Here is a 27,829-nt window from a genome sequence, read left to right on the forward strand (position 1 = left end):
AACAAACCGAAAACAACTAAGAAAATGGTAATAGGAACATACATATTGACAATAACCCTGAATGGAAATGGATTAAATGCCCCAACCAAAAGACATAGACTGGCTGAATGGATAGAGAAATAAGACCCATATATATGCTGTCTACAAGAGACCCACTTCAGACCTAGGCACACATACAGACTGAAAGTGAAGGGATGGAAAAAGATATTCCATGCATTGGAAATCAAAAGAAAACTGGAGTGACAATACTCGTATCAGATAAAATAGACTTTAAAATAAAGACTGTTACAAGAGATAAGGAGGGACACTAAATAATGATCAAAGGATCAATCCAAGAAAAAAATGTAACAATTATAAATGTTTATGCACCCAAAAAAGGAACACCTCAGTACATAAGGCAAATGCTAACAACCATGAAAGGAGAAATCGACAGTAATGCAATGATAGTAGGGGACTTTAACACCCCACTTACACCAATGGACAGATCATCCAAACAGAAAATAAATAAAGAAATACAGCTTTAAATGACACAATAGACCAGATAGATCTAATTGATATTTATAGAACATTCCACCCAAAAGTGGCAGAATACACTTTCTTCTCAAGTGCACACGGAACATTCTCCAGGATAGATCACATCTTGGGTCACAGATCAAGCCTTGGAAAATTTAAGAAAACTGTAATCATATCAGGCATCTTTGCTGACCACAATGCTATGAGATTGGAAGTCAATTACAGGAAAAAAACTGTAAAAAACACAAACACATGGAGGCTAAAGAGTGTGCTACTAAATAACCAAGAGATCGCTGAAGAAATCAAAGAAGAAATTAAAAAATACATAGAAACAAATGACAATGAAAACACGAAGGCCCAAAACCTATGGGATGCAACAAAAGCAGTTCTAAGAGGGAAGTTTATAGCAATTCAATCTCAACTCAAGAAACAAGAAAAATCTCAAACAATCTAACCCTACATTTAAAACAACTAGAGAAAGAAGAACAAAGAAAACCCAAAGTCAGTAGAAGGAAAAAAATAAAGATCAGAGCAGAAATAAATGAAATAGAAACAGAGAAAACAGTAACAAAGATCAATAAAACTAAAAACTGGTTCTTTGAGAAGATAAACAAAATTGGCAAACCCTTAGCCAGATTCATCAAGAAAAAAAGGGAGAGGATGCAAATCAATAAAATTAGAAATGAAAAAGGAGAAATCACAACTGACACTGCAGAAATACAAAGGATTATAAGAGACTACTACAAACAACTATATGCCAATAAAATGGACAACCACAGAGAAATGGACAAATTCTTGGAAAGTTAAAATTTTCCAAGACAACCAGGAAGAATTAGAAAATATAAACAGATCTATCACAAGTAATGAAATTGAAACGGTATTTAAAAATCTTCCAACAAACAAAAGTCCAGGACCAGATGGCTCCACAGGTGAATTCTAGCAAACATTTAGAGAAGAGCTAATACCCATCCTTCTCAAACTCTTCCAAAAAATTGCAGAGAGAGAAATACTCCCAAATGCATTTTATGAAGCCACCATCATGCTGATACTAAAACCAGAAGAGATCACAAAAAAAAGAAAATTATAGACCAATATCACTGATGCACATAGATGCAAAAATCCTGAACAAAATACTAGCAAGTGGAATCCAACAGCACATTAAAAGGATCATACACCATGATCAAGTGGGATTTATCCCAGGGATACAAGGATTCTTCAATATATGTAAATCAATCAGTGTGAAGCACCACATTAACAAATTAAGGAATAAAAACCATATGGTCATCTCAATAGATGCAGAAGAAGCTTTTGACAAAATTCAACACCCATTTATGATTAAAAAAAATACTCCAGAAAATGGGCATAGAGGGAACCTACCTCAACATAATAAAGGCCATATATGACAAACCCACAGCAAGCATCATACTCAATGGTGAAAAACTGAAAGCATTTCCACTAAAATTGGGAACAAGACAAGGATGTCCACTCTCGCCACTTTATTCAACATAATTTTGGAAGTCCTAGCCACAGGAATCAAAAGAAAAAGAAATAAAAGGAATACAAATTGGAAAAGAAGAAGTAAAACTGTCACTGTTTGCCAATGACATGATACTATACATAGAAAATCCTAAAGATGCCACCAGAAAACTACTAGAACTAATCAGTGAATTTGGTAAGGTTGCAGGATACAAAGTTACCATTGCAACAAAAAGAATAAAATACCTAGGAATAAACCTGCCTAAGGATGTGAAAGACCTGTACTCAGAAAACTATAAAACACTGATGAAAGAAATCAAAAATGACATAAACAGATGGAGAAATATACCATGTCTGTGGATTGGAAGAATCAATATTGTGAAAATGACTATACTACCCAAAGCAATCTACAGATTCAGTGCAATCCCTAGCAAACTACCAATGGCATTCCTCACAGAATTAGAACAGAAAATTTTACAATTTGTATGGAAACACAGAAGACCCTGAATAGCTAAAGCAATCTTGAGAAAGAAAGAGAGAGTTGGAGGAATCAGGCTCCCCAACTTCAAACTATACCACAGAGATACAGTAATCAAGACAATATGGTACTGGTGCAAAAACAGAAATATAGGTCAGTGGTACAGGATAGAATGCCCAGAGATAAACCCACGCACCTATGGTCAACTAATCTATGACAAAGGAGGCAAGGATATACAATGGAGAAAAGACAGTCTCTTCAGTAAGTGGTGCTGGGAAAACTGGAGAGCTACACATAAAAGAATGAAATTAGAACACTCCGTAACACCATACGCAAAAATAAACTCCAAATGGATTAAAGACTTAAATGTAAGACCAGACACTATAAAACTCTTAGAGGAAAACATAGAAAAAACATTCTTTGAGGTAAACCACAGCAAGATCTTTTTTGACCCACCTCCTAGAGGAACGGAAATAAAAACAAAAGTAAACAAATGGGACTTAATTAAACTTAAAAGCTTTTGCACAGCAAAGGAAACCATAAACAAGACAAACAGACAACCCTCAGAATGGGAGAAAATATTTGCAAATGAAACAACAAAGGATTAATCTCCAAAATATACAAATAGCACATGGAGCTCAATATCAAAAAAACAAACAATCCAGTTAAAAAATAGGTGGAAGTACACCATGATCAAGTGGGGTTTATCCCAGGAATGCAAGGATTCTTCAATATATGCAAATCAATCAATGTGATCCACCATATTAACAAATTGAAGGAGAAAAACCATATGATCATCTCAATAGCTGCAGAGAAAGCTTTCAACAAAATTCAACACCCATTTATGATAAAAATCTTCCAGAAAGTAGGCATAGAGGGAACTTACCTCAACATAATAAAGGCCATATATGACAAACCCACAGCCAACATCGTCCTCAGTGGTGAAAAACTGAAACCATTTCCACTGAGATCAGGAACAAGACAAGGTTGCCCACTCTCACCACTATTATTCAACATAGTTTTGGAAGTTTTAGCCACAGCAGTCAGAGAAGAAAAAGAAATAAAAGGAATCCAAATCGGAAAAGAAGTAAAGCTGTCACTGTTTGCAGATGACATGATACTATACATAGAGAATCCTAAAGAAGCTACCAGAAAACAACTAGGGCTAATCAATAAATTTGATAAAGTAGCAGGATACAAAATTAATGTGCAGAAATCTCTTGCATTCCTATACACTAATGATGAAAAATATGAAAGTGAAATTAAGAAAACACTCCCATTTACCATTGCAACAAAAAGAATAAAATACCTAGGAATAAACCTACCTAAGGAGGCAAAAGACCTGTATGCAGAAAATTATAAGACACTGATGAAAGAAATTAAAGATGATACAAATAGACGGAGAGGTATACCGTGTTCTTGAATTGGAAGAATCAACATTGTGAAAATGACTGTACTACCTAAAGCAATCTACAGATTCAATGCAATCCCTATCAAACTACCACTGGCATTTTTCACAGAACTAGAACAAAAAATTTCACAATTTGTATGGAAACACAAAGGACCCCAAATAGCCAAAGCAATCTTGAGAAAGAAAAACGGAGCTGGAGGAATCAGACTCCCTGACTTCAGACTACACTACAAAGCTCCAGTAATCAGGACAGTATGGTACTGGCACAAAAACAGAAATATAGATCAGTGGAACAGGATAGAAAGCCCAGAGATAAACCCACGCACCTATGGTCAACTAATCTATGACAAAGGAGGCAAGGATATACAATGGAGAAAAGACAGTCTCTTCAATAAGTGGTGCTGGGAAAACTGGACAGCTACATGTAAAAGAATGAAATTAGAACACTCCCTAACACCATACACAAAAATAAACTCAAAATGGATTAAAGACTTAAATGTAAGGCCAGACACTATCAAACTCTTAGAGGAAAACATAGGCAGAACACTCTTTGAAATAAATCACAGCAAGATCCTTTTTGACCCACCTCCTAGAGGAATAGAAATAAAGATAAACAAATGGGACCTAATGAAACTTAAAAGCTTTTGCACAGCAAAGGAAACCATAAACAAGATGAAAAGACAACCCTGAGAATGAGAGAAAATATTTGCAAATGAAGCAACTGGCAAAGGATTAATCTCCAAAATTTACAAGCAGCTCATGCAGCTCAATATCAAAAAAACAAACAACCCAATCCAAAAATGGGCAGAAGACCTAAATAGACATTTCTCCAAAGAAGACATACAGATTGCCAACAAACACATGAAAGGATGCTCAACATCCCTAATCATTAGAGAAATGCAAATGAAAACTACAATGAAGTATCACCTCACACCAGTCAGAATGGCCACCATCAACAATCTACAAACAATAAATGCTGGAGAGGGTGGGGAGAAAAGGGAACCCTCTTGCACTGTTGGTAGGAATGTAAATTGATACAGCCACTATGGAGAACAGTATGGAGGTTCCTTAAGAAACTAAAAATAGAACTACCATACGACCCAGCAATCCCACTACTGGGCATATACCCTGAGAAAACCATAATTCAAAAAGAGTCATGTACCACAGTGTTCATTGCAGCTCTATTTACAATAGCCAGGACATGGAAGCAACCTAAGTGTCCATCAACAGATGAATGGATAAAGAAGATGTGGCACATATATACAATGGAATATTACTTAGCCATAAAAAGAAACAAATTGAGTTATTTGTAGTGAGGTGGATGGACCTAGAGTCTGTCATACTGAGTGAAGTAAGTCAGAGAAAAACAAATACCTTATGCTAACCCATATATATGGAATCTAAAAAAAAAAAAAAATGATACTGATGAGCCTATTTGCAGGGCAGGAATAAAGAGGTAGACATAGAGAATGGACTTGATGACATGGGGTGGGAAGGCGAAGCGGGGGCAAATGAGAGTAGCATTAACATATATACACTAACGAGTGTAAAATAGTTGGCTGGTGGGAAGCAGCAGCATAGCACAGGGAGATCGGCTCAGTACTTTGCGGTGACCTAGAGGGGTGGGATAGGGAGGATGGGAGGGAGGCTCAAGAGGGAGGGGATATGGGGACATGTGTATGCATGTGGCCGATTTGCTTTGTTGTGCAACAGAAACTAACACAGTATCGTGAAGCAATTTTATTCCAATAAAGATCTATTAAAAGAAAAATAAATAAAATCATTATGTCTATGGAAAAATTCCACCATACGACTGCTGAGTAGAGTGTGGTAAAATCCTGGAATCCTTTGGGATGGTCTGTTTCTGCGTTTTGGCCAAAATGAATTTTGACTTTTTCTTCTTGTAATAACAGGATTATTTTGGTTCTGTTTTCATACCTCCCGCATGTCTTCAGAGCTTATTATTACGAGGCAGTTTTTAATGAGCCTTTGAAGACCTTCATTTCTGCATTTATATTGGTAGATTCATTGCTGTCATTACGTTCTCCCTGGTGTTTCATAAACATCACTTTCCAAGGTATTTACATGTATTGGTTTATTTTTATAAATTTATTTATTTTATTATTTATTTTATTTTTGGCTGTGTTGGGTCTTCGTTGCTCTGTGTGGGCTTTCTCTAGTTACGGCAAGCAGGGGCTACCCTTCTTTGAGGTGAGCGGGCTTCTCATTGCAGTGGCTTCTCTTGTTGCCGAGCACAGGCTCTAGGCACGCGGGCTTCAGTAGTTGTGGCGTGTGGGCTTCACTAGTTGTGGCACACGGGCTCAGTAGTTGTGACTCGTGGGCTCTAGAGTGCAGGCTCAGTAGTTGTGGCGAACCAACCTAGTTGCTCCGCGGCATGTGGGGTCTTCCTGGACCAGGGCTTGAACCCATGTCCCCTGCATTGGCAGGTGGATTCTTAACCACTGCGCCACCAGGGAAGCCCACATATATTGGTTTAAAAAAAACACCCCACTAATTTATTTCAGAGTTGTCAGTGTCCACAATGGATGACATGCAAATTAATGTTAGTCCTTTCTATCCCCTTGATAATCTTTCACATTCCATTTGGAAATTTTAAATTTTTGGTGAAGAGCAAAACTTGAGTTCACCCTTTCTGAGCAACAGCGTCCATACTGTTCATGGGTTTGCCTTTCTTGAAGTGCTGAGCACTTGGCACTTGTGTATCTTTGGATTTTGACTTCTTGATTAGTTATATTCTTGGACAAACAGCTATTAAACAGATACTATTTAAGTCTGGAAACTCCTATACATTTCTTATCTCCTCAGTCCTTTTTCTTAAATCATTCTTTTTCAAACTTCTTCTAAGTTTGATCTACTTGAAATTAGTTGTCCTGTTACAGCAATGTCTGATGGCCCTTGCTTGACCTTGGTCTTCGTGCATCTTGCTTGCTGTTAGGTCTCGTTTCCACTTACAGAACTAAGTATTGGTGGACTGGTTTGAGATTGCTATTAATCTTTCTCTTGTGAATACAAGCAAATTAAATATACCAAATAGAGTTAGGATAGTTACTAAACAAACTTTTTTTGATATATTAGCTGACTATTAAGTCCTCTTCTTAAACCAGCCCAGGACAATAAATGTTAGGTTTTATTTCACTTTTTTAGTTTTATCTGTTTCATATTAGTGATGGGCTATCCTCAAGCTGTCAGTGACTTGAATCTTGTTTGGGAATTGCTCTATGCCATCTGTGAACTATTTTGTAAGTTACATTTCTAGATTTTAAAGGCATCTGAGAAGACTTTACATGAAATCTGTTTAGGATGCAGAAAAGAAAATAATGGCCTTGGTTTCACAGCAGTCATTACAATTAATTTTTTTTCCCATTTTTGGCAGCTAGCAAGATCTTTCCCACTAATTTAATGTTTAGAAAATATGTTTGGCTTTGATTTTATTTTATTTTTTTATTGAAGTGTAGTTGATTTACAATGTTGTGATAGTTTCTGATGTTCAGCAAAGTGATTCACCCCTCATATATATGTATATGTGTGTGTGTGTGTGTGTGTGTGTATTCTTTTCAGATTATTTACATTATAAGTTATTACAAGTTACTGAATAAAGTTCCCTGTGCTATACAGTAGGACCTTGTTGTTTATTTTATATATAGTAGTGTATATCTGTTAATCCCAAGCTCCTAATTTATTGTTTGGCTTTGATTGTAAATACATGCATAGAAGTCATTGCAACGTTAGGCCAAATATTTTTTTTCATAATTTTATATAAATTACATATAACTTTTAAAATTTGAAACATGTTTTGTCCAGTATTGATTATTTATTACAATTCTCAATTTCAAATTTTCTTGAGTTTTTTCTCCCACGAGGAGCAACCAAAAAATTGCTGGGAATGGCATGCGTCTGAAAATTGGAGGTCCTCTTGCCTTGTGTCCTGTTGATTAAACTTGACCAGAGTGTGCTTTGCATCTTCCCTTTCAGTCTTCTCCAGCCACAACTGTTACGTCGCCTAATTCTACACCAGCTAAAACTATTGACACATCCCCTCCAGTTGATTTGTTTGCAACTGCATCTGCGGCTGTACCAGTCAGGTTAGTTCATGAGAATGCAGCGAACCGTTTATTAATTTTATGATCAGATTTTCATTTTATTTTTGTGTACCAAACCCCAATGACTTCACAAAATGAAATGTAGTCCTAGTAAATGTGTGATATTTTGGGTTATTTTCAGGTACATAGACTAAGTTCTTCTATACTTCATACAGTTACTTAGGCTTGTACCTCTCAAAGTGTAAGGAAGACCTAAGCTGTGGAAATCACCTTGTTGCTCACACATTTGGGAAAGGAAGTGGAAGAAAGATGCACACACTTCAGGTTCTTCTGAAATGGATGATATGAACAATGTTTTCTGAAATTAGTTTCTTCTTGTGTGAAATTTAAAGGGTGTCTTAAAGTGGTAAGAAATGAGATGAAAGGAAGTGAAGTGAAATGAAATGCTTGTAGTTGCAGGCCAATTACTGGTGCATATGAAGAACTCAAACTCTGGTGGTAGGAAGAAACCGTCAGGATGAGCCTAATTGCTTTTTTAAAAAATTTATTTATTTATTTGGTTGCACCAGGTCTTAGTTGTGGCAGGCAGGCTCCTTAGTTGTGGCTCATGGGCTCCTTAGTTGTGGCAGGTGGGCTCCTTAGTTGTGGCTCATGGGCTCCTTAGTTGCGGCTCCAGGGATGCTTAATTGCAGCTCCAGGGCTCCTTAGTTGTGGCATGTGAACTCTTAGTTGCGGCATGCATATGGGATCTAGTTCCCTGACCAGTGATCAAATCCGGGCCCCCTGTATTGGGAGTGCAGAGTCTTATCTACTGCACCACCAGGGAAGGCCACTTATTGCTTTCATAGTGCCTAAAGGTCAGAACAGTAGTGAGAAAGGGGGGGATGACTGTAAAATCTCTTGGCCACCTGAAATGAAGCCTCAACTCAGAGAGGCTTCCTCAGATAATAATTTTAGGTCAACTCTTTGGTTCTTTAGCCTTGAGAGCATTCTAGTCCCATCGTGTAGTATCTGTGACTCTGATTATGAATGCCCTGTATTTGGAGACTTGAATTTTGAACTGAGCAATAAAGCCCCATAATGTACGCATGTTAACTATGCACGTTACCCTCTACTTGCTTAATTCTGCTTTTATAATCACAGGCTTGGTAAAGCCGAGTCCTTTCTGCCTCTATACTAAGATAAATTGCTTCTTATAAAAGCTTTGATTCTGGTCTTAATAATAAATGTTTCCCTATTCTGGCTCTTAGACCAGTCGTATTTATGAAATAGACATCAAAACTAGGCAAGTTTCTGGGGTCTTGAAACTTTTCTTTTTAAGCAGCAGAATCCTTTTTTCAAAAAAATATTGCTCGGAAATCTAATACGTAAAAAAGATAAAGATGGAATGGCTATTTATGAGGAGGGGTGGGGAACCTGGGACCCTGATGGCTTAGTACCTGGTCTGTCAGCCTTTAAGCCAGTGCTCCTTAAACCTGACTGTACAATGTAACCCCTGGGGTTGTAGTAAAATGAAGACTCTGATGTAGTAGATACGGGTTAAGCCTGGGATTTTGCATTTTTAACAAGGTCCCAGGATGCTGCTAGTTTGGAAACCACACTTTGAATAGCAATGCTCTAGGCTCCTCCTTGGAACTTCTATAGATGGAGGAGCTTTGAAAAGCACAGCCCCAATTGAATAAGAGTGAAAAATATGGAATTATTTTTAGGTGAGGTCTCTTATAGGCAAACTTGATGTGTTGTAGTTTAACTTAGAAAAAAGGTACAATAGTAATTATTCATTTTAGTATTCTTTGGTTTATAAATAAATTATTCTTTTCAAGTTAAGAATTATTTACCATACTACAAAAAAAAAAACATACAAAAAAACTTTAGAAAATAGAGAAAAGGAAAAAAATTACCAATAATTCTCTTACCTTTAATATTTGGAGTATGTTTCCTTTTGTCACAGCCCTCATAACCAGCATTTCAGATGCTACCCAGTGGACATAACATGTTTAAAATTCCCCCTTATTTTGAGGCATTTAGATTTTCCCTTTTAATTTCTGCTCTGTGATTTGCTGAGTGACCCATTGCTTGAAGTATAATTTAACTTTGCAAGAGTTGGCAGACGATGGCCCATAGATCAAATCTAGCCCACTGTCTTCTTCTGTAAATAAATTTTTATTGGAACAAAGGCATGTTCATTTGCTTACGTACTGCCTATGTCTTATTTCACTCTGCACTGGCAGAGTCGAATAGCGATAGAGACTGTCTGGCTCGCAAACCTAAAATTTTTAGTATCTGGCCCTTTACAAAAGTTGTTTGCCAACTTTTGGTATAGAGGAACATATGCTTTACTGCTGTACTTTACAAAATATTATTCTCTTACTGGATTTAAAATAGCCAAAATCTGTGATGTTTTCTGCATAAGTCTTTATTTAAAAAGCATCTTTACATTTTAAAATTTCAGAATCTGATTTTAAAATCATATTTTCCTTTCAGCGCTTCTAAACCATCTAGTGATCTCCTGGACCTGCAGCCAGACTTCTCCTCCGCAGGGGCGGCAGCAGCCGCGACACCAGCACCACCACCACCACCTTCAGGAGGCTCCACTGCGTGGGGGGGTGAGTGAAACCAGGCAACCATGCCATTTTTCTATTTAGTTGTTGTTATTCAGGCTGTAATTGTTATACTTACCTTCTGATTATCCAAAATGGTGCTGGAAACTCAGGGAGAAAATGTTAAGAATGGCATTGATTGATTGATTGAACTATATATTGAGAGAGCGAGACAAAGACAGAAAAAGTACCCATAATACAGTTAAAATATTCGAGTAATCATATAGTTTTTTAGTTTAAAAGCTGGAACAATGGGAGTATTTTTTCTTCGCTGTTCTCAAATTCTGATTATTTTTAGTAATTGCTCCCTAGAGATGCAGGCCTTAGAAGATTGGGTGTTCCCATGAACTTATGAGATTACTCACGGGCAGCATTTCTAATTTGGTTTGTTCAGATATGGTCTCCTTCATGGATTCCTTTAGACCTTAACTGGTTTTATTCACATTGTATTTGACTTCGTGAAGTTGAAATCTGGGATAGATTCTTGTTGGTGCCACAAAATATCCATACTAAACTAATTAAGAAGAATCACACCTAAATGCTTGATTTCCATTTTATTCATGGATCTTGGGGAAAAAATTAAGCTTTTATATGTTTTTAATTAAGCATATTTAATACCAATATAAAAATTAAGTTAATTACTGCTTAATTCTCTAAGCTTCACAGAGTTGGTGTTAAATAACTTACTCGACTACATCAAACTATCAAAATAAAAAATTGTTTAAGTTTGAAAATGGCTCGTAGGAACAACACAGAGGGAAACAACACAGAGGGACTGACACAGGAGGTGTCCCATCGTATCTCCCCGTAGGGACAATACTTTGGCAGCCACCCACAGATAAAAGTGCCTTTGTGGGAGCTTTGGGATCCAGGTAAAAGGTTGCAAAGCCAAAGTGGAGCCCAAGACCAAGAACAGTTGATTTGAGAAGGCAAGCCTACTCCCAGGTGGGAGGCTCGCCAACGCTGGTCCTGGCAACAGACCTGGAAACACTGCCATGCCCCTGTGGACTTACTACAGTCCTGTTTGGCCATGATCCTGCCACCAGTAACATCTGCCAAGAGACCAGGGAGGAGTGTACACACCCATGCCTTGGGTAACAGGCCTCCTGTCCTTGGTCTCAACTGTGAACCCTGAAACTGCCTGTGGCCCAGCTCCAGCCTCTCTCAGTCATGGTCCAGGAGCAGTCCTGCCTGCCCAGGGATCCAGCAGGAGACACATCTGTCTGTGCCCCCAGAGGCAGGCCCAGGGACCTTAATCCAACCTCAGATCCTGAAGCAGCCTCGTGACTAGGCTCCAGCCCCTCCCAGCCTCACTCAGGGAGCAGTCCTACCCACCCAGGGACCTTGTGGGAGGCACACTCATCCATGCCCCTATGCGCAGGCCTATAGATCTTGGTCCCAACTGTGGACCTTAAAGCAACCTTTTCACTTCATTTAGCCCCACTTAGCTGCAGTCCAGGGCTAGTCTGGCGTAGCCAGAGACCCAGCAGGAGCTACACCCAAACACGTACCTGGTAACAAGCCCACCATCTCTGAACCCAACTGCACATCCTTAAGTGGACCCTTGTCCCAGCTCCAGCCATACTAACCAAGGTCGTGAAGGCAGTCCTGTCCACTCAGGAACCAGGAGGCAGGAACTACACCCACCCAAGCCCCTGGTAACAGGCCCACCAACATGGGCACTACAGCAGACCCAGAAGCAGCCACATGACCCAGCCCCAACCCCACTCAACTGCAATCCCAGAGGCAGTATCATCAGCCCAGGGACCTGACAGGAGAAGGCCTTTACCTGCCAAAACCAGTGTTTAAAAACAGGAAGAGGTGTTTGCTCCTTCAGATGCACAGACACCAACACAGGGCTACACAGAATACAAAGAATCAGGCAAACAAACATGACACTGCCAAAGGAGACTAATAAATCTCTAGTAACTTACCCTAAAGAAATGGAGATCTATACATAGCCTGGTAACGAATTCAAAATAATTATCTTAAAGAAACTCAATGAAATACAAGAGAACACAAATAGGCAACAAAATTAAGTCAAGAAAACTATACGTGAACAAAATAAGAAAATAGAAACCATAAAAGGGAACAAAACAGAAATTCTGAACGAAACAGAATACAATGACTGAACTGAAAAGAAAAACTCAGTAGAGAGCTTACTTGATCAGACAGAGTAAAGAATCAACAAACTCAAAGATAGAGCGTTAGAAAATAGCCAATTAAAGGAACAAAAAGGAAAAAAAGTGATGCATACAGGACCTATGGGATGCCATAAAATGAATGAATATATGCATCATGGGAGTCCCAGAAAGAGAAGAAAGCGAGAAAGAGAAGAAGGCTTATTTAAAGAGGTAATGGCTAAAAACTTCATAAATTATGGGAGGGGTATGGACATTTAAAGTCATGAAGTTCAAAAGTCTCCAAGCAAGCTCAATCCAAAGAATATTACCTGAGACACAGTATATAATCAGATTGTCAGAAGTCAAAGACAAAGAGAAACTTTTGAAAGCAACAAGAGAAAAGCACCTCCTCACATACAAGGGAACCCTGATAAAGCTATCAGCCTATTTCTCAGCAGAAACCTTGCAGGCCAGGAGTAAGTAGCATGATATATTCAAAGTCCTGAAAGAAAAAAACTGCCAACCAAGAATACTATTACCTGGCAAAGTTGTTCTTCAGAAGTGAAGGTGAGAAAAAGACATTACCTGACAAGCAAAATCTGAGAGAATTCATCACCACTAGACCTGTCTTACAGGAAACGCTAAAGGGATTTCTTTAAGATAAAACAAAAGGATGCTAAATAACAATGAGAAAATGTATGAAAGCACAACCCTTGAACAACATGAGTTTGAACTGTGAGAGTCCACTTATACACAGATTTTTTTTCCACTAAATATGTAATACACAACTAAACAATACATGGTTGGTTGAATCTGCAGAACTGTGGATATGGAGGACCAACTGTAAATGTATAGGTGGATTTTTGACTGCATGGGAGGTTGGCTCCCATAACCCCTTTGCAGTTCAAGGGTCAACTGTGTCAAACTCACTGGTAAAGGTAAATTTGTAGTCAAATTCAGAATTCTCTAATACTGTAAATGTGGTAGGTAAATCAGTTTTAATCCTGGTATGAAAGTTAAAAGGCAAGAGAATTTAAAATAACTAAAGCTACAATAATTTGCTACTACATACACAGTATAAAAAGATGTAGAGTGGATAATATGTGGAAAGTAGAGAAAGGTAAAAGTGTCCATACTTTTTGTATGTGATTGAAGTTAAGTTGTTATCAGCTTAAAATAGGCTGTTAAAGCTATAAGATGTTTTATGTAAGCCCCATGGTAAACACAAAGAAAAAAACCTCTACTAGATACTAAAAATAAAGAGAAAGGAATCAAAGCATACCACTGAGGAAAATCATCAAGTCACAAAGGAAGAGAGCAAGAGAGGAAGAAAAGAACAAAGGAACTACAGAATGGTCAGAAAACAGTAAACAAAATGACAATAGTAAGTCCTTACCTATGAATACTATAAATTTAAATGGATTAAATTCTCCTATCAAATAATAGAGTAGTTCAGTGGATATTAAAAAACAAACAAACAAACAAAAAACAAGATCCAACAAGCTAGTGCCTACAAGAGACTCCTTTTAACTTTAAGGACATGCATAGGCAAGGTGAAGGGATGGGAAAAGATTTTCAGTCAAAATCTATCACAAGAAACAAAGAAAATCACTATATAATGATAAAATCAATTCATCAAGAGGCTATAAACATCAAAATACCTAAATATATAAAGCAAATATTAACAGAACTGAGGGGAGAAATAGACAACCATACAGTAATAGTGGGGGGCTTCAATATGCCAATTTCAACAATAGATAGATCATCCAGACAGAAAATCAGTAAGAAAATAGCAAACTTGAATAACAGTTTACCCCAAATGGACCTAATAGGCATAAACAGAAAATTTCATCCAACACAGCAGAATATACATTCTCCTCAGGTGCACACAGAACATTCTCCAGGGTAGATCATATGCTGGGACACTAAAAATTTCTTAACAAATTAAAGAAGACTGAAGTCATATCAAGTATCATTTCTGACCTTCAGTGGTATGAAACTAGAAATCAGTAACAGAAAGAAATTTTGAAAATTCACAAATATGTGGAAATTAAATAACATAGCCAACCAGTGAGTCAAAGAAGAAATCAAAAAGAAATTAAAAAGAATCTTGAGACAAAGGAAAATGGAAACACAACATATCAAAACTTGCACGATTCTGCAAAAGTAGTTCTAAGAGGGATATTTATAGCACTAAATGCCTCCATTAAAAAAAAGAAAGATCTCAAATAAACAATCTAGCTTTACATCTCACAGAACTAGATAAAGAGCACACTTAGCCAAAAGATAGCAGAAGGGAAGAAGTAATAAAGATTAGAGCAGAAATAAATGAAATAGAGACTAGAAAGACAATAGAAAAGATCAACAAAGCTAAGGGTTGGTTTTCTGAAAAGATAAACAATTTCTTACAGCTAGACTAACCAAGAAAAAAAGAGCAACAACTCAAAAATAAAATTATAAATGAAAGAAGAAACATTATAACTGATACCATAAAAATACAAAGAATCATAATAGACTACTGTGAGCAATTTATGCCATAATTGGATAACCTAAAAGAAATAGATAAATTCCTAGAAAGATACAACTGACCAAGACAGAATCATGAAGAAATAGAAAATCTGAGCAGACCCATATGAAATAAGGAAATTGAAGCAGTAATCAAAAACCTCCCAACAAAGAAAAACCCATGACCATATAGCTTCATGGGTGAATTCTACCAAACATTTAAACAGGAATTAATGCCAGTCCTACTCAAACTCTTCCCAAAATATTTAAAAGGAGGGAATACTTCCAAACTTATTTTTTGAAGCTAGTTTTACCCTCATTCCAAAGCCATATACAGATACTACAAGCACATAGCTGTAAGAATCCTTCACAAAATATTAGAAAACTGAACTCAGCAGCAAATTAAAAGGGTCATACACCATGATCAAGTGGGATTTATCCCTGGGATGCAAGGATGGTTCAACATATGCAAGTGATACACACCACATTACAGAATAAAGGATAAAAATCATATGATTATCTCAATAGATGCAGAAAAAGCACTTAACAAAATTTAACAACCTTTCATGATTAAAACGCTCAACAAATTAGGTAAAGAAGGAATGTATTTCAACATAATAAAGAGCATATATGACAAGTCCACAGCTAACGTGATACTTAATGGTGAAAAGCTGTAACCTTTTCCTCTAAGATTAGGAACAAGACAAGGATGCCTACTCTCTCCACTTCTACTCAACATAGTACTGGAAGTCTAAACCAGAGCAGTTAGTCAAGAAAAAGGAATAAAAATGCATCCAAATAGGAAAAGAGGAAATAAAATTGTCTCTGCAGATGACATAATCTTATATGTATAAACCCAAAAGACTCCACCAAAAAACTGTTAGAACTAATAAACGAATTCAGTAAAGTTCGAGATACACAATTTATGTACAAAAATCAACTGCATTTCTATACACTAACAACAAACTCTCTGAAAAAGAAATGAAGAAAACAATCCCATTTACAGCAGCATCAAAAAGAATAAAATACTTAGGAATAAATTTAACCAAGGAGGTGAAAAACCTGTACACTGAAAACTGTAAGACATTGATGAAAGAAATAGAAGATACATATAAATGGAAAGATATCCTGTGTTCATGGATTAGAAGAATTAATATTGTTAAAATGTCCATATTACCCAAAGTGATCTACAGATTCATTGCAATCCCTAGAAAAATTGTAATGGCATTTTCCCATTAATAGAAAAATATTTTGTCTTCATACAGACCACAAAAGACACCAAATAGCCAAAGAAATCTTGAGAAAGAAAAATAAGGCTGGAGGCATCAAACTTCCTGAAATCAACCTATATTTCAAAGCTATAGTAACCAAAATGAGATGGTACTGGCATGAAAACAGACACCTCAACCAACAGAACAAGAGAATAGAGAGCCCAGAAATAAACCCATGCATATTCAGTTAGCTAACCTTTGACAAGGGTGCCAAGAATACACAACAGGGAACAGATAGTCTCTTTAATAAATGGTGTTGGGAAAACTAGATATCTATGTGCAAAAGAATGAAATTGGAACCTTATCTTACATCATACACAAAAATTAACTCAAATGGATTAAAGACTTAAATATAAGATCTGAAACCATAAAACTCCTAGAAGAAAACATAGGGAAAAAACTCCTAGACATTGATCTTAGCAGTGAATTTTTTGATTTGCCACCAAAAACACAGGCAACAAAAGCAAAAATAAGCAAGTAAGACTACATTCAAACTAAAAAACTTCTACACAGCAAAGGAAACAACGAAATAAAAGTGCAGCCTATGGAATGGGAGAAAATATTTATAAAAAAAAAAAAAAAACCCAAATAACTTGATTTTAAAATAGGTAAAGGACATAAATAGACATTTTCCAAGCAAGATATGCAAATGGCCAACAAGTGTATGAAAAGGTGTTCACTGTCATTAATCATTAGGAAAATGCAAATCAAAACCACAGAGATAGCACCCCACACTTGTTAGGATAACTGTTATGAAAAAGACAAGAGATAACAAGTGTTTGGTGAGGGAGTGGAGAAAAGGGAACCATTATTCATTGTTGCTGGGGATGTAAATTGGTGCAGCCATTATGGTTTATTTTTTATTTATTTTTATTTAAAAAATTTTTTTTATTGGAGTGTAATTGCTTTACAATGTTGTGTTAGTTTCTGCTATACAACAAAGTGAATCAGCTATACGTATACATATATCCCCATATCCCCTCCCTCTTGAGCCTCCCTCCCACCCTCCCTATCCCACCCCTCTAGGTCATCACAAAGCATCGAGCTGATCTCCTTGTGCTATACAGCAGCTTCCCACTAACCATCCGTTTTACATTTGGTAGTGTATATACGTCAATGCTACTCTCTCACTTCATCCCTACTTCCCCTTCCCCCCACCGAGTCCTCAAGTCCATTCTTTACGTCTGTGTCTTTATTCCTGCCCTGCCACTAAGTTCATCAGTACCATCTTTTTAGATTCCATATATGTGCTTTGGCATATGGTATTTTTCTCTTTCTGACTTACCTCCCTCTGTATGACAGACTCTGGGTCCATCCACCTCATTACAAGTAATTCAATTTCGTTCCTTTTTATGGCTGAGTAATATTCCATTGTATGTATATACCACATCTTCTTTATCCATTCATCTGTCGATGGACACGTAGGTTGCTTCCATGTCCTGGCTATTGTAAATAGTGCTGCAGTGAACATTGTGGTACATGTATCTTTTTGAATTATGGTTTTCTCAGGGTCTGCCCAGTAGTGGGATTGCTGGGTCATATGGTAGTTGTATTTTTAGTTTTTTAAGGAACGTCCATACTGTTCTCCATAGTGGCAGTACAGCCATCATGGAAAAAATATAGAGGTTCCTCAAAAAATTGAAGATAGAACTGTCACATGATTCACCAGTCTCACTTCTGGATGGATGGAGATCTGCACCCCCATGTTCATTACAGCATTATCCACAATAGCCAAGATATAAAAATAACCTAAGTGTCTGTCAACAGACAAAAGGATATAAAAAAAAAACACATTGTATATATTGAATGGAATATTATTTAGTCCTTTAAAAAGAAAGAAGTCCTCCTATTTGTTACAGTATGGATGAACATGAAGGACATTATGCTAAGTGAATAAACCAGACACAGAAAGACAAATGTGTATGATCTCACTTCTGTGTGAAATCTAAATTCATAGATGCAGAAAGTAGAAGGGTGGTTGCCAGATGCTGGTGGTGGGTGACAGAGGGCAGGGTATGGAATTGGAAAACGTTCAAAGGGTACAAAGGGTCAGTTGTAAGATGAATAAGTTTTGGAGATCTTATATACAGTATGGTTACCATATTTAATAATACTGTATCGTATACTTAAAATTTGCTAAGAGAGTGAATCTTAAGTGTTTGCACTACAAAAATACAGTAACTATGTGAGATGATGGATGTGTTAATTTGATTGTGGTCATCTTTTCATAATGTATATGTGTATCAAATCATCACATTGTGCATCTTAAATATATACAGTTTTTATATGTCACTTATACCTCCATAAACCTGAAGGGGGTGGGGAGAAACAGCACTGGTAAAAGACATTAACTGACTGATGAGGAAACCGGTAAGACGATAAAGCTGGCTCAAAGAACGTTTTGAGGAACTGGTTATTTATAGATGTTTGAAAGGAAATGTTAAAATAAGATGGCTAGGTTAAGTACAAAACTGGTTAATGTCCAGTAGAGCAGTAAAAATCATGTCTTGAGGTTATCTTTTCTCCCAGACAGAGCATCACTAGCAGACAAAAACTGTAACTCAGTATATCATTTCAGAATCAGAGTCCTTAATTAACAGTTAAATTGCAGCATCAAATGAAGATACATTTCCACAGGTAATTAAATAATCCTTGGGTGAGTTTGGTAAACACTGGCAATATAACATCAACACTACCTGCTATAATCTCTTGGTTTTATTTCCAAGTTTTTATGGTAACAAAATAAACAAAAATAACTACTTGTGAAACAAAGTTGCTAACTATATTTACAAGCATTTAAATATTGGCGCTTTTCCATTTAAATACTTAAAACTTCTCCATTGTTGAAATGTTCAACTCCTAAGCCTATAGCTATCATTTTTTTAATAAAAATTTTCTTTCAACTACACTTAACTTTATTAAATTTCAATTGGTAAAGGAAAATATTTTTGCTGAAGAGATTTTATAAGGGCCTTCTGGTTTTCATGTTTTTTCATTCTGAGCTTCATCTTTCAGAAATGTTTGATTATTTCAGTTTACTAATAATTTTCATTGCCACAGTATCTTATACAGTGTATCATGTTTTCCTATTTATTTAAGAATGCTTCAAATCCAAATCCTTAAATCAGGCTTTCTCTGTCATAAAATTCATATAAATGACTTTCATAGAACTTTTATAATTTAAAATTTAGTATTAATTATAAATTTGTAGGGTTATACAGAATTTTTTTCAGTATTATATGAATGTGTTAACTCTAATTCTCTCAACTAATTAAATCAGTAGATTGTTCACACTGTAATTTTTAGAACTTATTAAACATTTATTTGTTTAGTGATTTAGAACGTAAATGAATAAACAGTGAAATTGTAAACTGTCTCCTTTCACTGTATTCTCTAGCATCAAATTGAAGAGAAATTGTGTCTTTTTTGTTTCTTTGGTTGGTTTGGCACCAAAATAATAATAAATGAAAAAGAAAAACCCTTGGTGAAATCTTTTTAAATTGCATTGTAACATTTTTATTTATATTCATCTTCAAGTACTTTTTGCTAAGACACATAATATTATAAGGAATAAGTTATAATAACCAACTTTATTATAACACATTTCAGTCTTGTTAGGAATAAATAACTATTGATGACTGAAACACTGAGGTGTCAGTGGATATAGAAGAAAGCAGATTAGTGTGGTTTTAACCAGGGCTGTGCAGTGTGGACCCGCAGTTTGTGCCTTGCCCAAAGGCAGGGCGAGAGGCCTGAAATCCAGCCTGCTTTCTGCTAGCCAAGCTGTGGGCTTTTTTCGTCCTTGAGGAAGAAGTGCTTTTCCTGTTCCAACCTGCTGGCCCAACGGGAGCACTTTTTTATAATTAGTACAAAACACATTATAGTGTATCAAAATGTTGGCTTAGGGCCTGATGGTTAGTATTAGTCTTTTGTCTCAACAAAATATCTACAGCTCCTTTCATAGCAGTAAAAAAGTCAGCTGGGGAGAAAAATACTAATAAGTAAATTCTCTCATTCCTAAGCAAAACAGGAAAAATTATAAGCCTTAAGAAATTCAAGTAGGGAATTCCCTGGTGGTCCAGAGGTTAGGACTCAGCGCTTTCACTGCCAGGGCCCGGGTTCAGTCTCTGATCGGGAAAAATAAGATCCCACAAGCCCGTGCACATGGCCAAAAAATTAAAAAATAAAATACGTATCTTACTTAAAAAAAGAAATTCAAGTAAACTAGTGAAATATGAAATTGATAAATGTTACCTTCAGTTTACATTTATCCTATAGATACCCAGTCGTATTTGAAGAGGATGCTAAATTGTTACCAATATGTTTTGGCTCATTTGACTAAGCAAAAAATTAAATACATAAAACCACTTTCTCAGTCTTGTTTGATAAGATCACGCCACTTCACTATTATTGTAGTTTATTTGAATTTTGTGTAACTAGATGGTAAAATGCAAACTCTAAAACTCTTTAGACCTATTTGGATGTTCTTATCCGACCACAGTGATAGTAGGAGGATTTCATTTTCAAATGACTGTGGCCACATCAGTTGTTTACAGATTTCTCTTGGGGGTTCTGAGTACGGATGAATATTGCCATTTTATGAGACATATTGTAACGGATAGTATTTCTTGTCATTGGTGTAAACCAAATTTTAGCAAATTCATATTTTAGTAAATTTAATTTAAATAGTGCATATTCCATGTGGCATTCTGCCAGCCAGTAATGAACCTGGAAGAATACAGAGTGTTTTTAACATCCCTACCTTTCTCCCCATAAAAGGGAGAGTGTTTTTTTCCTTCATAATAAATTCATCTCTCTGCACAAACAAATGAGTGTGTGTGTGTTGTATTTCTATGCATGTTAGAAGTGGAAAATGTGTAATTTTTTATTGTAAATGCTTGAAGTGAAATTTCTGCTTTTTGAGAAATACAGAATTACTGCTAGGGTTTAATTAGAGTTAATAGACTTAATAGAAGTTAATTTACACATGCTGGAACGCTCATCAGTATTATGTGATCACATGACTTTAATAGTTTCCATGAGAAATATTAGCTACAGTACAAGCAGTTTTTGTGACCCATATTACCATTTGCTTGTTAATTAGATCTGGGGGGACACATCTGCAGGCTGTCTTCAAACACATTCATGTGTACACACACACACACACACACACACACACACACACACACACATATACACATGCTGTCTCTGAAAGATTTATAGAAGCTTTGAAATTCACAGTCCTATAATAAAAAATTATTATTTAACTTAAATGTTAGTTATTGCTATTTTTTTATTGAAGTATAATTGACATGCAACATTATATTAGTTTCAGGTGTACAACATAGTGATTCAACATTTATACACATTGTGAAATGATCACCACAATAAGGCTAGTTACCATCTAAGCTATTGCTATTATTAACTTTTATTATCGAGCATTTGATATGTTCTTGGTATGGGCGAGCACTTAAGTATATTAACACATTTAATCTTCATAAAAACCTGAAAAGTTCAGCTCCATCTCACTGCACAATATAGATTTCCTTGTTAATTTAGTTGTAGCTCTGTTTCCTTGGTTACAGGGAATATTTTCTAGCAATTTCTATAATACAAACAACTCTGATTATGTACTACTTGCAAATGGATTGAACTCTTATGCTGAAGTGGGGTTTTTTTGTATAGTTTAATCCTCTATAAAAAGTAGCAGTTTTGAGAATATTTAATAACCATCCTCATCATCTTGTAATAGGAACTTGCTTTTATAGTAGAGAAAATTTTGCATAAAACAAGGAATATATAACATAAATTATATTTCATCTAGAAAATTAAGACTTTGGAGACTAACACCTGTGGTTTCCAAGAGTGGAAAAAATTTTCAACATCAGTTATCCACCAATATGCTTAATCATTGTACATTTTCCTAGGAAATTTTACTTTCCGTCTTCCATCATATAATTCTCCTCACCCTCCATCTGAACAAAACACTAGTAAAGAGCAAGGAACTAATATTTTAATCTTTCGTACTTCTTTTTAACTCTCTCTCCTTCTAGTACACATAAACAGTCTTCTCCTTTCTCACTTACCAAATGTATGAAATAAATTACTCATCCCCTGTGATAGACTATGGGAGGTCTGGAAGCTGTTAAATCACATGGCTCTCAGCTTTTCTGCTAAGTCACACTGCAGCTTGAAGTAGCCATTGATAAGGGCAGGGCTAGGGAGAGCCCCACCAATGCCAGGAGAAGAGAGAATCCAAGTCTCTCTGGCTTCTGATGACCCACTTTGGTTTCTAATTAATATTTTTAGGACTTAGGACTGTAGAGTAACAGTTGTATTGGGCCAGGTTCCGTTGGCTTGAGGAATGATGGGAAGGACCTTCTACTTCTCAGGATTTGGGACCTGGACACCTAACAGCAGAAAATACCCTAGCCCTACGTCAGCTATTCACTAGGCGTACATTCTAAAATTTAAAAACTATTTCTAATGTCGAGAACTCTATGTGCTATAATTTCCTAATGTTGCTATGAAATATGTAAGATTTAGTTTTAGGAAGAGCCTTGATTATCTTAGTGGATCTGTAGAGTGCTTTACCTCATATTTATTGGGTTCACAAATTACATAGTTAAATTAATGTGATAATTTATTTCTTCTAGTTTTGTTGAGACATAATTGATGTACAGCACTGTAAGTTTAAGCTGTCCAGCATAATGATTTGGCTTGCATACATCATGAAATGATGACCACAATAAGTTTAGTGAACATCCATCATTTCATGGAGATACAAGATTAAAGAAATAGAAATTTTTTTCCCTTGTGATGAGAAGTCTTAGGATTTACTCTCTTAATGACTTTCATATATAACATATATAACATGGTGCTGATTATGTTTATGATGTTGTATATTATACCCCTAGTACTTTTTTATCTTATAACTGGAAGTTGGTATGTTTTCACTGCCTTCATCAAACTCCTCCTTCACTTTTCCCCTGCCTCTGACAACCACAAATCTGATCTCTGTTTCTATGCATTTGTTTGTTTGTTTGTTGTTTTGAACTATAATTGACCTACAACACTGTTAGTTCCCATTACACAACATAGTGTTTCAGTATTTCTATACATTTCAAAATCATCACCACCATAAGTCTAGTTACAATCCATCACCATACAAAGATAGTACCTATTAATGACTGCATTCCCCACAATACATTTCATCCCCATGACTCATTTATTTTGCAACTGGAAGTTTATACCTCTTAATCTCCCTCACCTATTTCTCTCCTACCCCCCAACCCCTCCCCTCTGGCAACCACCTGTTTGTTCCCCAAATCTGTGATTCTGCTTCTGTTTTGTTGTGTTTGTTAATTTGGTTTGTTTTGTAGATTCCACATATAAGTGAAATCATACAGTATTTGTCTTTCTCTGACTTATTTCACTTAGCATAATCCTCTCTAGGTCCATTCGCATTGTTGCAAATGGCAAATGTGGCTAAGTAATGTTCCATTATCTATATGTAGACACACACCACATCTTCTTTATTCATCTAGTGATGGGCACCTAGGTTGCTTCCATATCTTAGCTATTATAAATAATGCTACAGTGAACATAGGGGTGCATTTATCTTTTCTAATTAGTGTTCTGATTTTCTTTGGATAAATACCCATGAGTGGAATTGCTGGATCACATGGTAGTTCTATTTTTAATTTTTTGAGGAATCTGTATACTGTTTTCCATAGCGGCTGCACCAGTTTACATTCCCACCAACAGTGCATGAGGGTTCCCTTTTCATCACATTCTCACCAACACTTGTTATTCATTGTCTTTTTGATAATAGCCAGTCTAGCAGGTGTGAGGTGATATCTCACTGCGGTTTTGATTTTAATTTCCCTGATGATTAGTGATGTTGCACATCCTTTCATGTGTCTGATAGCTATCTTGTATGTCTTCTTTGGAAAATGTCTACTCAGGTCCTTTGCCCATTTTTTAATCAGGTTGTTTGCTTTTTTGATGTTGAGTTGTATGAGTTATTTGTGTATTTTAGATATTAACCTCTTGTTGGATATATCATTTTCAAATATCTTCTCCCATTCAGTAGGTGGCCTTTTCATTTTGTTGATCATTTCCTTCACTGTGCAAAAGCTTTCTAGTTTGATATAGTCCCATGTGTTTGTTTTTGGTTTTGATTCCCTTGCCTGAGGAGACGTATTCAGAAGAATATTACTAAGACCAGTATCAAAGAGTGTACTGCCTATGTTTTCTTCAAGAAGTTTTATGGTTTCAGGTCTTACATTTAAGTCTTTAATCCATTTTTAACTTATTATTATACATGGTGTAAGAAAGTAGTCCAGTTTGATTCTTTTACCTGTAGCTGTCCAGTTTTCCTAACATCATTTATTGAAGAGGCTGTCTTTTCCCCATTGTATATTGTTGCCTTCTTTGTTGTAGATTAATTGCCATGTAAGTGTGGACTCGCTTTCTGATAGTTCACTCTTAGTGTATAGAAACTCAACAGATTTCTGTATATTAATTTTGTATCCTGCAACTTTACTGAATTCATTGTGAGGTCTAGTCATTTTTTTGGTGGCATCTTTAGGATTTTCTATGTATGGTATCATGTCTTCTGCAAAGAGTGACAGTTTTACTACTTCCTTTCCAATTTGGATTCCTTTCATTTCTTTTTCTGATTGTATGATTGCTATGGCTAGGAGTTCCAATGCTATGTTGAAGAAAAGTGGCAAGAGTGGGAATCTTTCCCTTATTCCTGATCTTAGAGGAAAAGCTTTCAGCCTTTCATTGTTGAGTATGATGTTAGCTGTGGGTTTGTCACATGTGGCCTTTATTATGTTGAAGTATGTTCCCTCTATACCCCTTTGTTGAGAGTCTTTATCATAAATGGATGTTGAATTTTGTAAGAAGTTTTTTCCACATCTATTGAGATGATCATATGAGTTTTATTCTTCAGTTTGTTGTATCACATTGATTTGTAGGTATTGAACCATCCTTGCATCCCTGGGATAAATCCCACTTGATCATGATGTATGCTTCTTTTACTGTATTGTTGGATTTGGTTTGCTAATAGTTTGTTGAGGATTCTTGCATCTATGTTCATCAGTGATATTGGCCTGCAATTTTCTTATTTTGTGATATCTTTGTCTGGTTTTGGATCAGGATGATGCTGGCCTTGTGGAATGAGTTTGGAAGTGTTCCTTCCTCTGCAGTTTTTTGGAGTAGTTTCAGAAAGATAGGTGTTAACTCTTCAATAAATATTTGGTAGAATTCACCTGTGAAGCCATCTGGTCCTGTACTTTTGTTTGTTGGGAGTTTTTCTTATTACTGATTCAATTTCATTACTGAAGTGTTTGTATTTTCTATTTCTTCCTGATTCAGTATTGGGAGATTGTCCATTTCTTCTAGGTTGTCCATTTTTTTGGCATATAATGGCTTGTAGGGCTCTCTTATGATCCTTTGTATTTTGTGGTGTTGGTTGTAAGTTCTCCTTTTTCATTTCTGATTTTATTGATTTGGATCCTCTCTCTTTTTTTCCTTGATGAGTCTGGCTAAAGGTTTATCAATTTTGTTTATTTTTTCAGAGAACCAGCTCTCAGTTTCATTGATCTTTTCTATTGCTTTTTTTAGTCTCTATTTCATTTATTTCTGCTCTGATCTTTGTGATTTCTTTCCTTCTTCTAACTTTCTTGTTTGTTTGTTCTTCTTTTTATAGTTCTTTTATGTGTAAGGTTAGGTTGTATTTGAGATTTTTCTAGTTTCCTGAGATAGGCTTGTATTGCTGTAAACTTCCCTCTTAGCCTTGTTTTTGCTACTTCCCATGGATTTTGGATCACTGTATTTTCATTTTCATTTGTCTCCAGGTATTTTTTTATTTCCTCTTTGATTTCTTCAGTGATCCATTTGTTTAGTAACGTATTGTTTAGCCTCCATGGGTTTGTGTTTTTTGAAGATTTTTCTTGTAGTTGATTTCTAGTCAAGGCATTTTGGTTGGGAAAGATGCCTGATATGATTTCAGTCTTCTTACGTTTACTGAGACTTCTTTTGTTGCCCAGCATATGATCTATCCTAGAGATTGTTCCATGTGCTCTTGAAAAGAATGTGTATTCTTCTGCTTTTGGATGGAATGTTTATATACATAAATTTATATATTTAAAAAAAATATATATATATATATATATCCATCTAATCTAATATGTAGTTTAAGGCCAGTGTCTCCTTATTGATTTTCTGTGTGGATCTGTCCATTGATGTAAGTGGGGTGTTAAAGTCTCCTACTCTTACTGTGTTACTGTCAGTTTCTCCCTTTATGTCTGTTAATATTTGCTTTATGTATTTAGGTGATCCTATGTTGGGTGCATATATATTTACAGTTGTTATATCTTCTTCATTAATTGATTCCTTTATCATTGTGTAATGTCTTTCTTTGTCTCTTTTAACAGTCTTTATTTTAAAGCCTATTTTGTCTCGCTTAAGTATTGCTACCCTGACTTTTCATTTCCATTTACATAGAATACCTTTTTCCATCCCCTCACTTTCAGTCTGTGTGTCTTTGTATCTAAAGTAATTATTTTTAATGTCAAATTTATGTTTCTCAATCTTTTAAATGTCTTCTAGAACTTTTGGTTTACTGAGTTCCCATATGACTTTTAAGGCTCTGAAAAAAATAGCTCCCTAATGAGTTTTGATAAAGTTTCTTCATGATTAAAATAAATTTGCAGTAACATTCATGAATTTGAATGTGATCCCTGAGATGTATCACATGACTGAGAGTAGAAGAATGCCATTGGACACTCTATAAATGTTTAACCTAAAGTCATAGTACAGTTAAAAGTAATCCCTCCTAGGCTTTTTATTTAGAATGCCAACTGTAATCCCACTGTTGGTCACTAAGTCTGAACCTCCCAATGGAATGCTGACCTCAGAAGGGCTGAAAAGTTTTGATGCTGTATAATCTCTCACATTCTTCTTAAAAATAATTTTCATATGTTGTCACATAATGTTTATAGAGATTATATATTGAACTGAAAAACACCTGGTAATGTGAAACTTACGAAGAAGAAAATAGTTTAGGTTAGAGTTTCTTTTTTCTAACCCCTAAACTTGCATTCAACTTAGTATGTTCCACAGTCAAACTATAGCCATTATAAAGCCTCTATTCATGTTCTGGTATGACACATCAAATAAAGAAGATCAATAAAATTCAATTAACTATGGTTTCTTCAGAATTGACAATTACAGTATAATGAAATCAACCAAAGCAGATGAAATGGTAAATCCAATAAGAAATCAATTGAGTTTGTCAAAGTTGTTTAGGCCTAACTTAAGGTAAGTCTCTTGACCTCCCTTGCTCTCAGTTTTCCCATCTATGAAGTTGGAAAGTTG

The 27,829-nt window shown here is 35.9% G+C and overlaps 1 protein-coding gene across 1 annotated transcript in view; it reads left to right on the top strand.

The window, feature by feature from the left end:
- Positions 1 to 27,829, top strand: part of SNAP91 (synaptosome associated protein 91) — a 151,919-nt gene that overhangs the window by 83,506 nt on the left and 40,584 nt on the right. Inside the window, exons 13-14 of the mRNA XM_059942078.1 lie at positions 7,872 to 7,981; positions 10,424 to 10,545. Of these exons, the coding sequence (XP_059798061.1) occupies positions 7,872 to 7,981; positions 10,424 to 10,545 (232 nt within the window). The remainder of the gene's footprint in view (positions 1 to 7,871; positions 7,982 to 10,423; positions 10,546 to 27,829) is intronic.

Source organism: Balaenoptera ricei, chromosome 12 (assembly GCF_028023285.1).
Source record: "Balaenoptera ricei isolate mBalRic1 chromosome 12, mBalRic1.hap2, whole genome shotgun sequence".
Classification (NCBI taxonomy): Eukaryota; Metazoa; Chordata; class Mammalia; order Artiodactyla; family Balaenopteridae; genus Balaenoptera; species Balaenoptera ricei.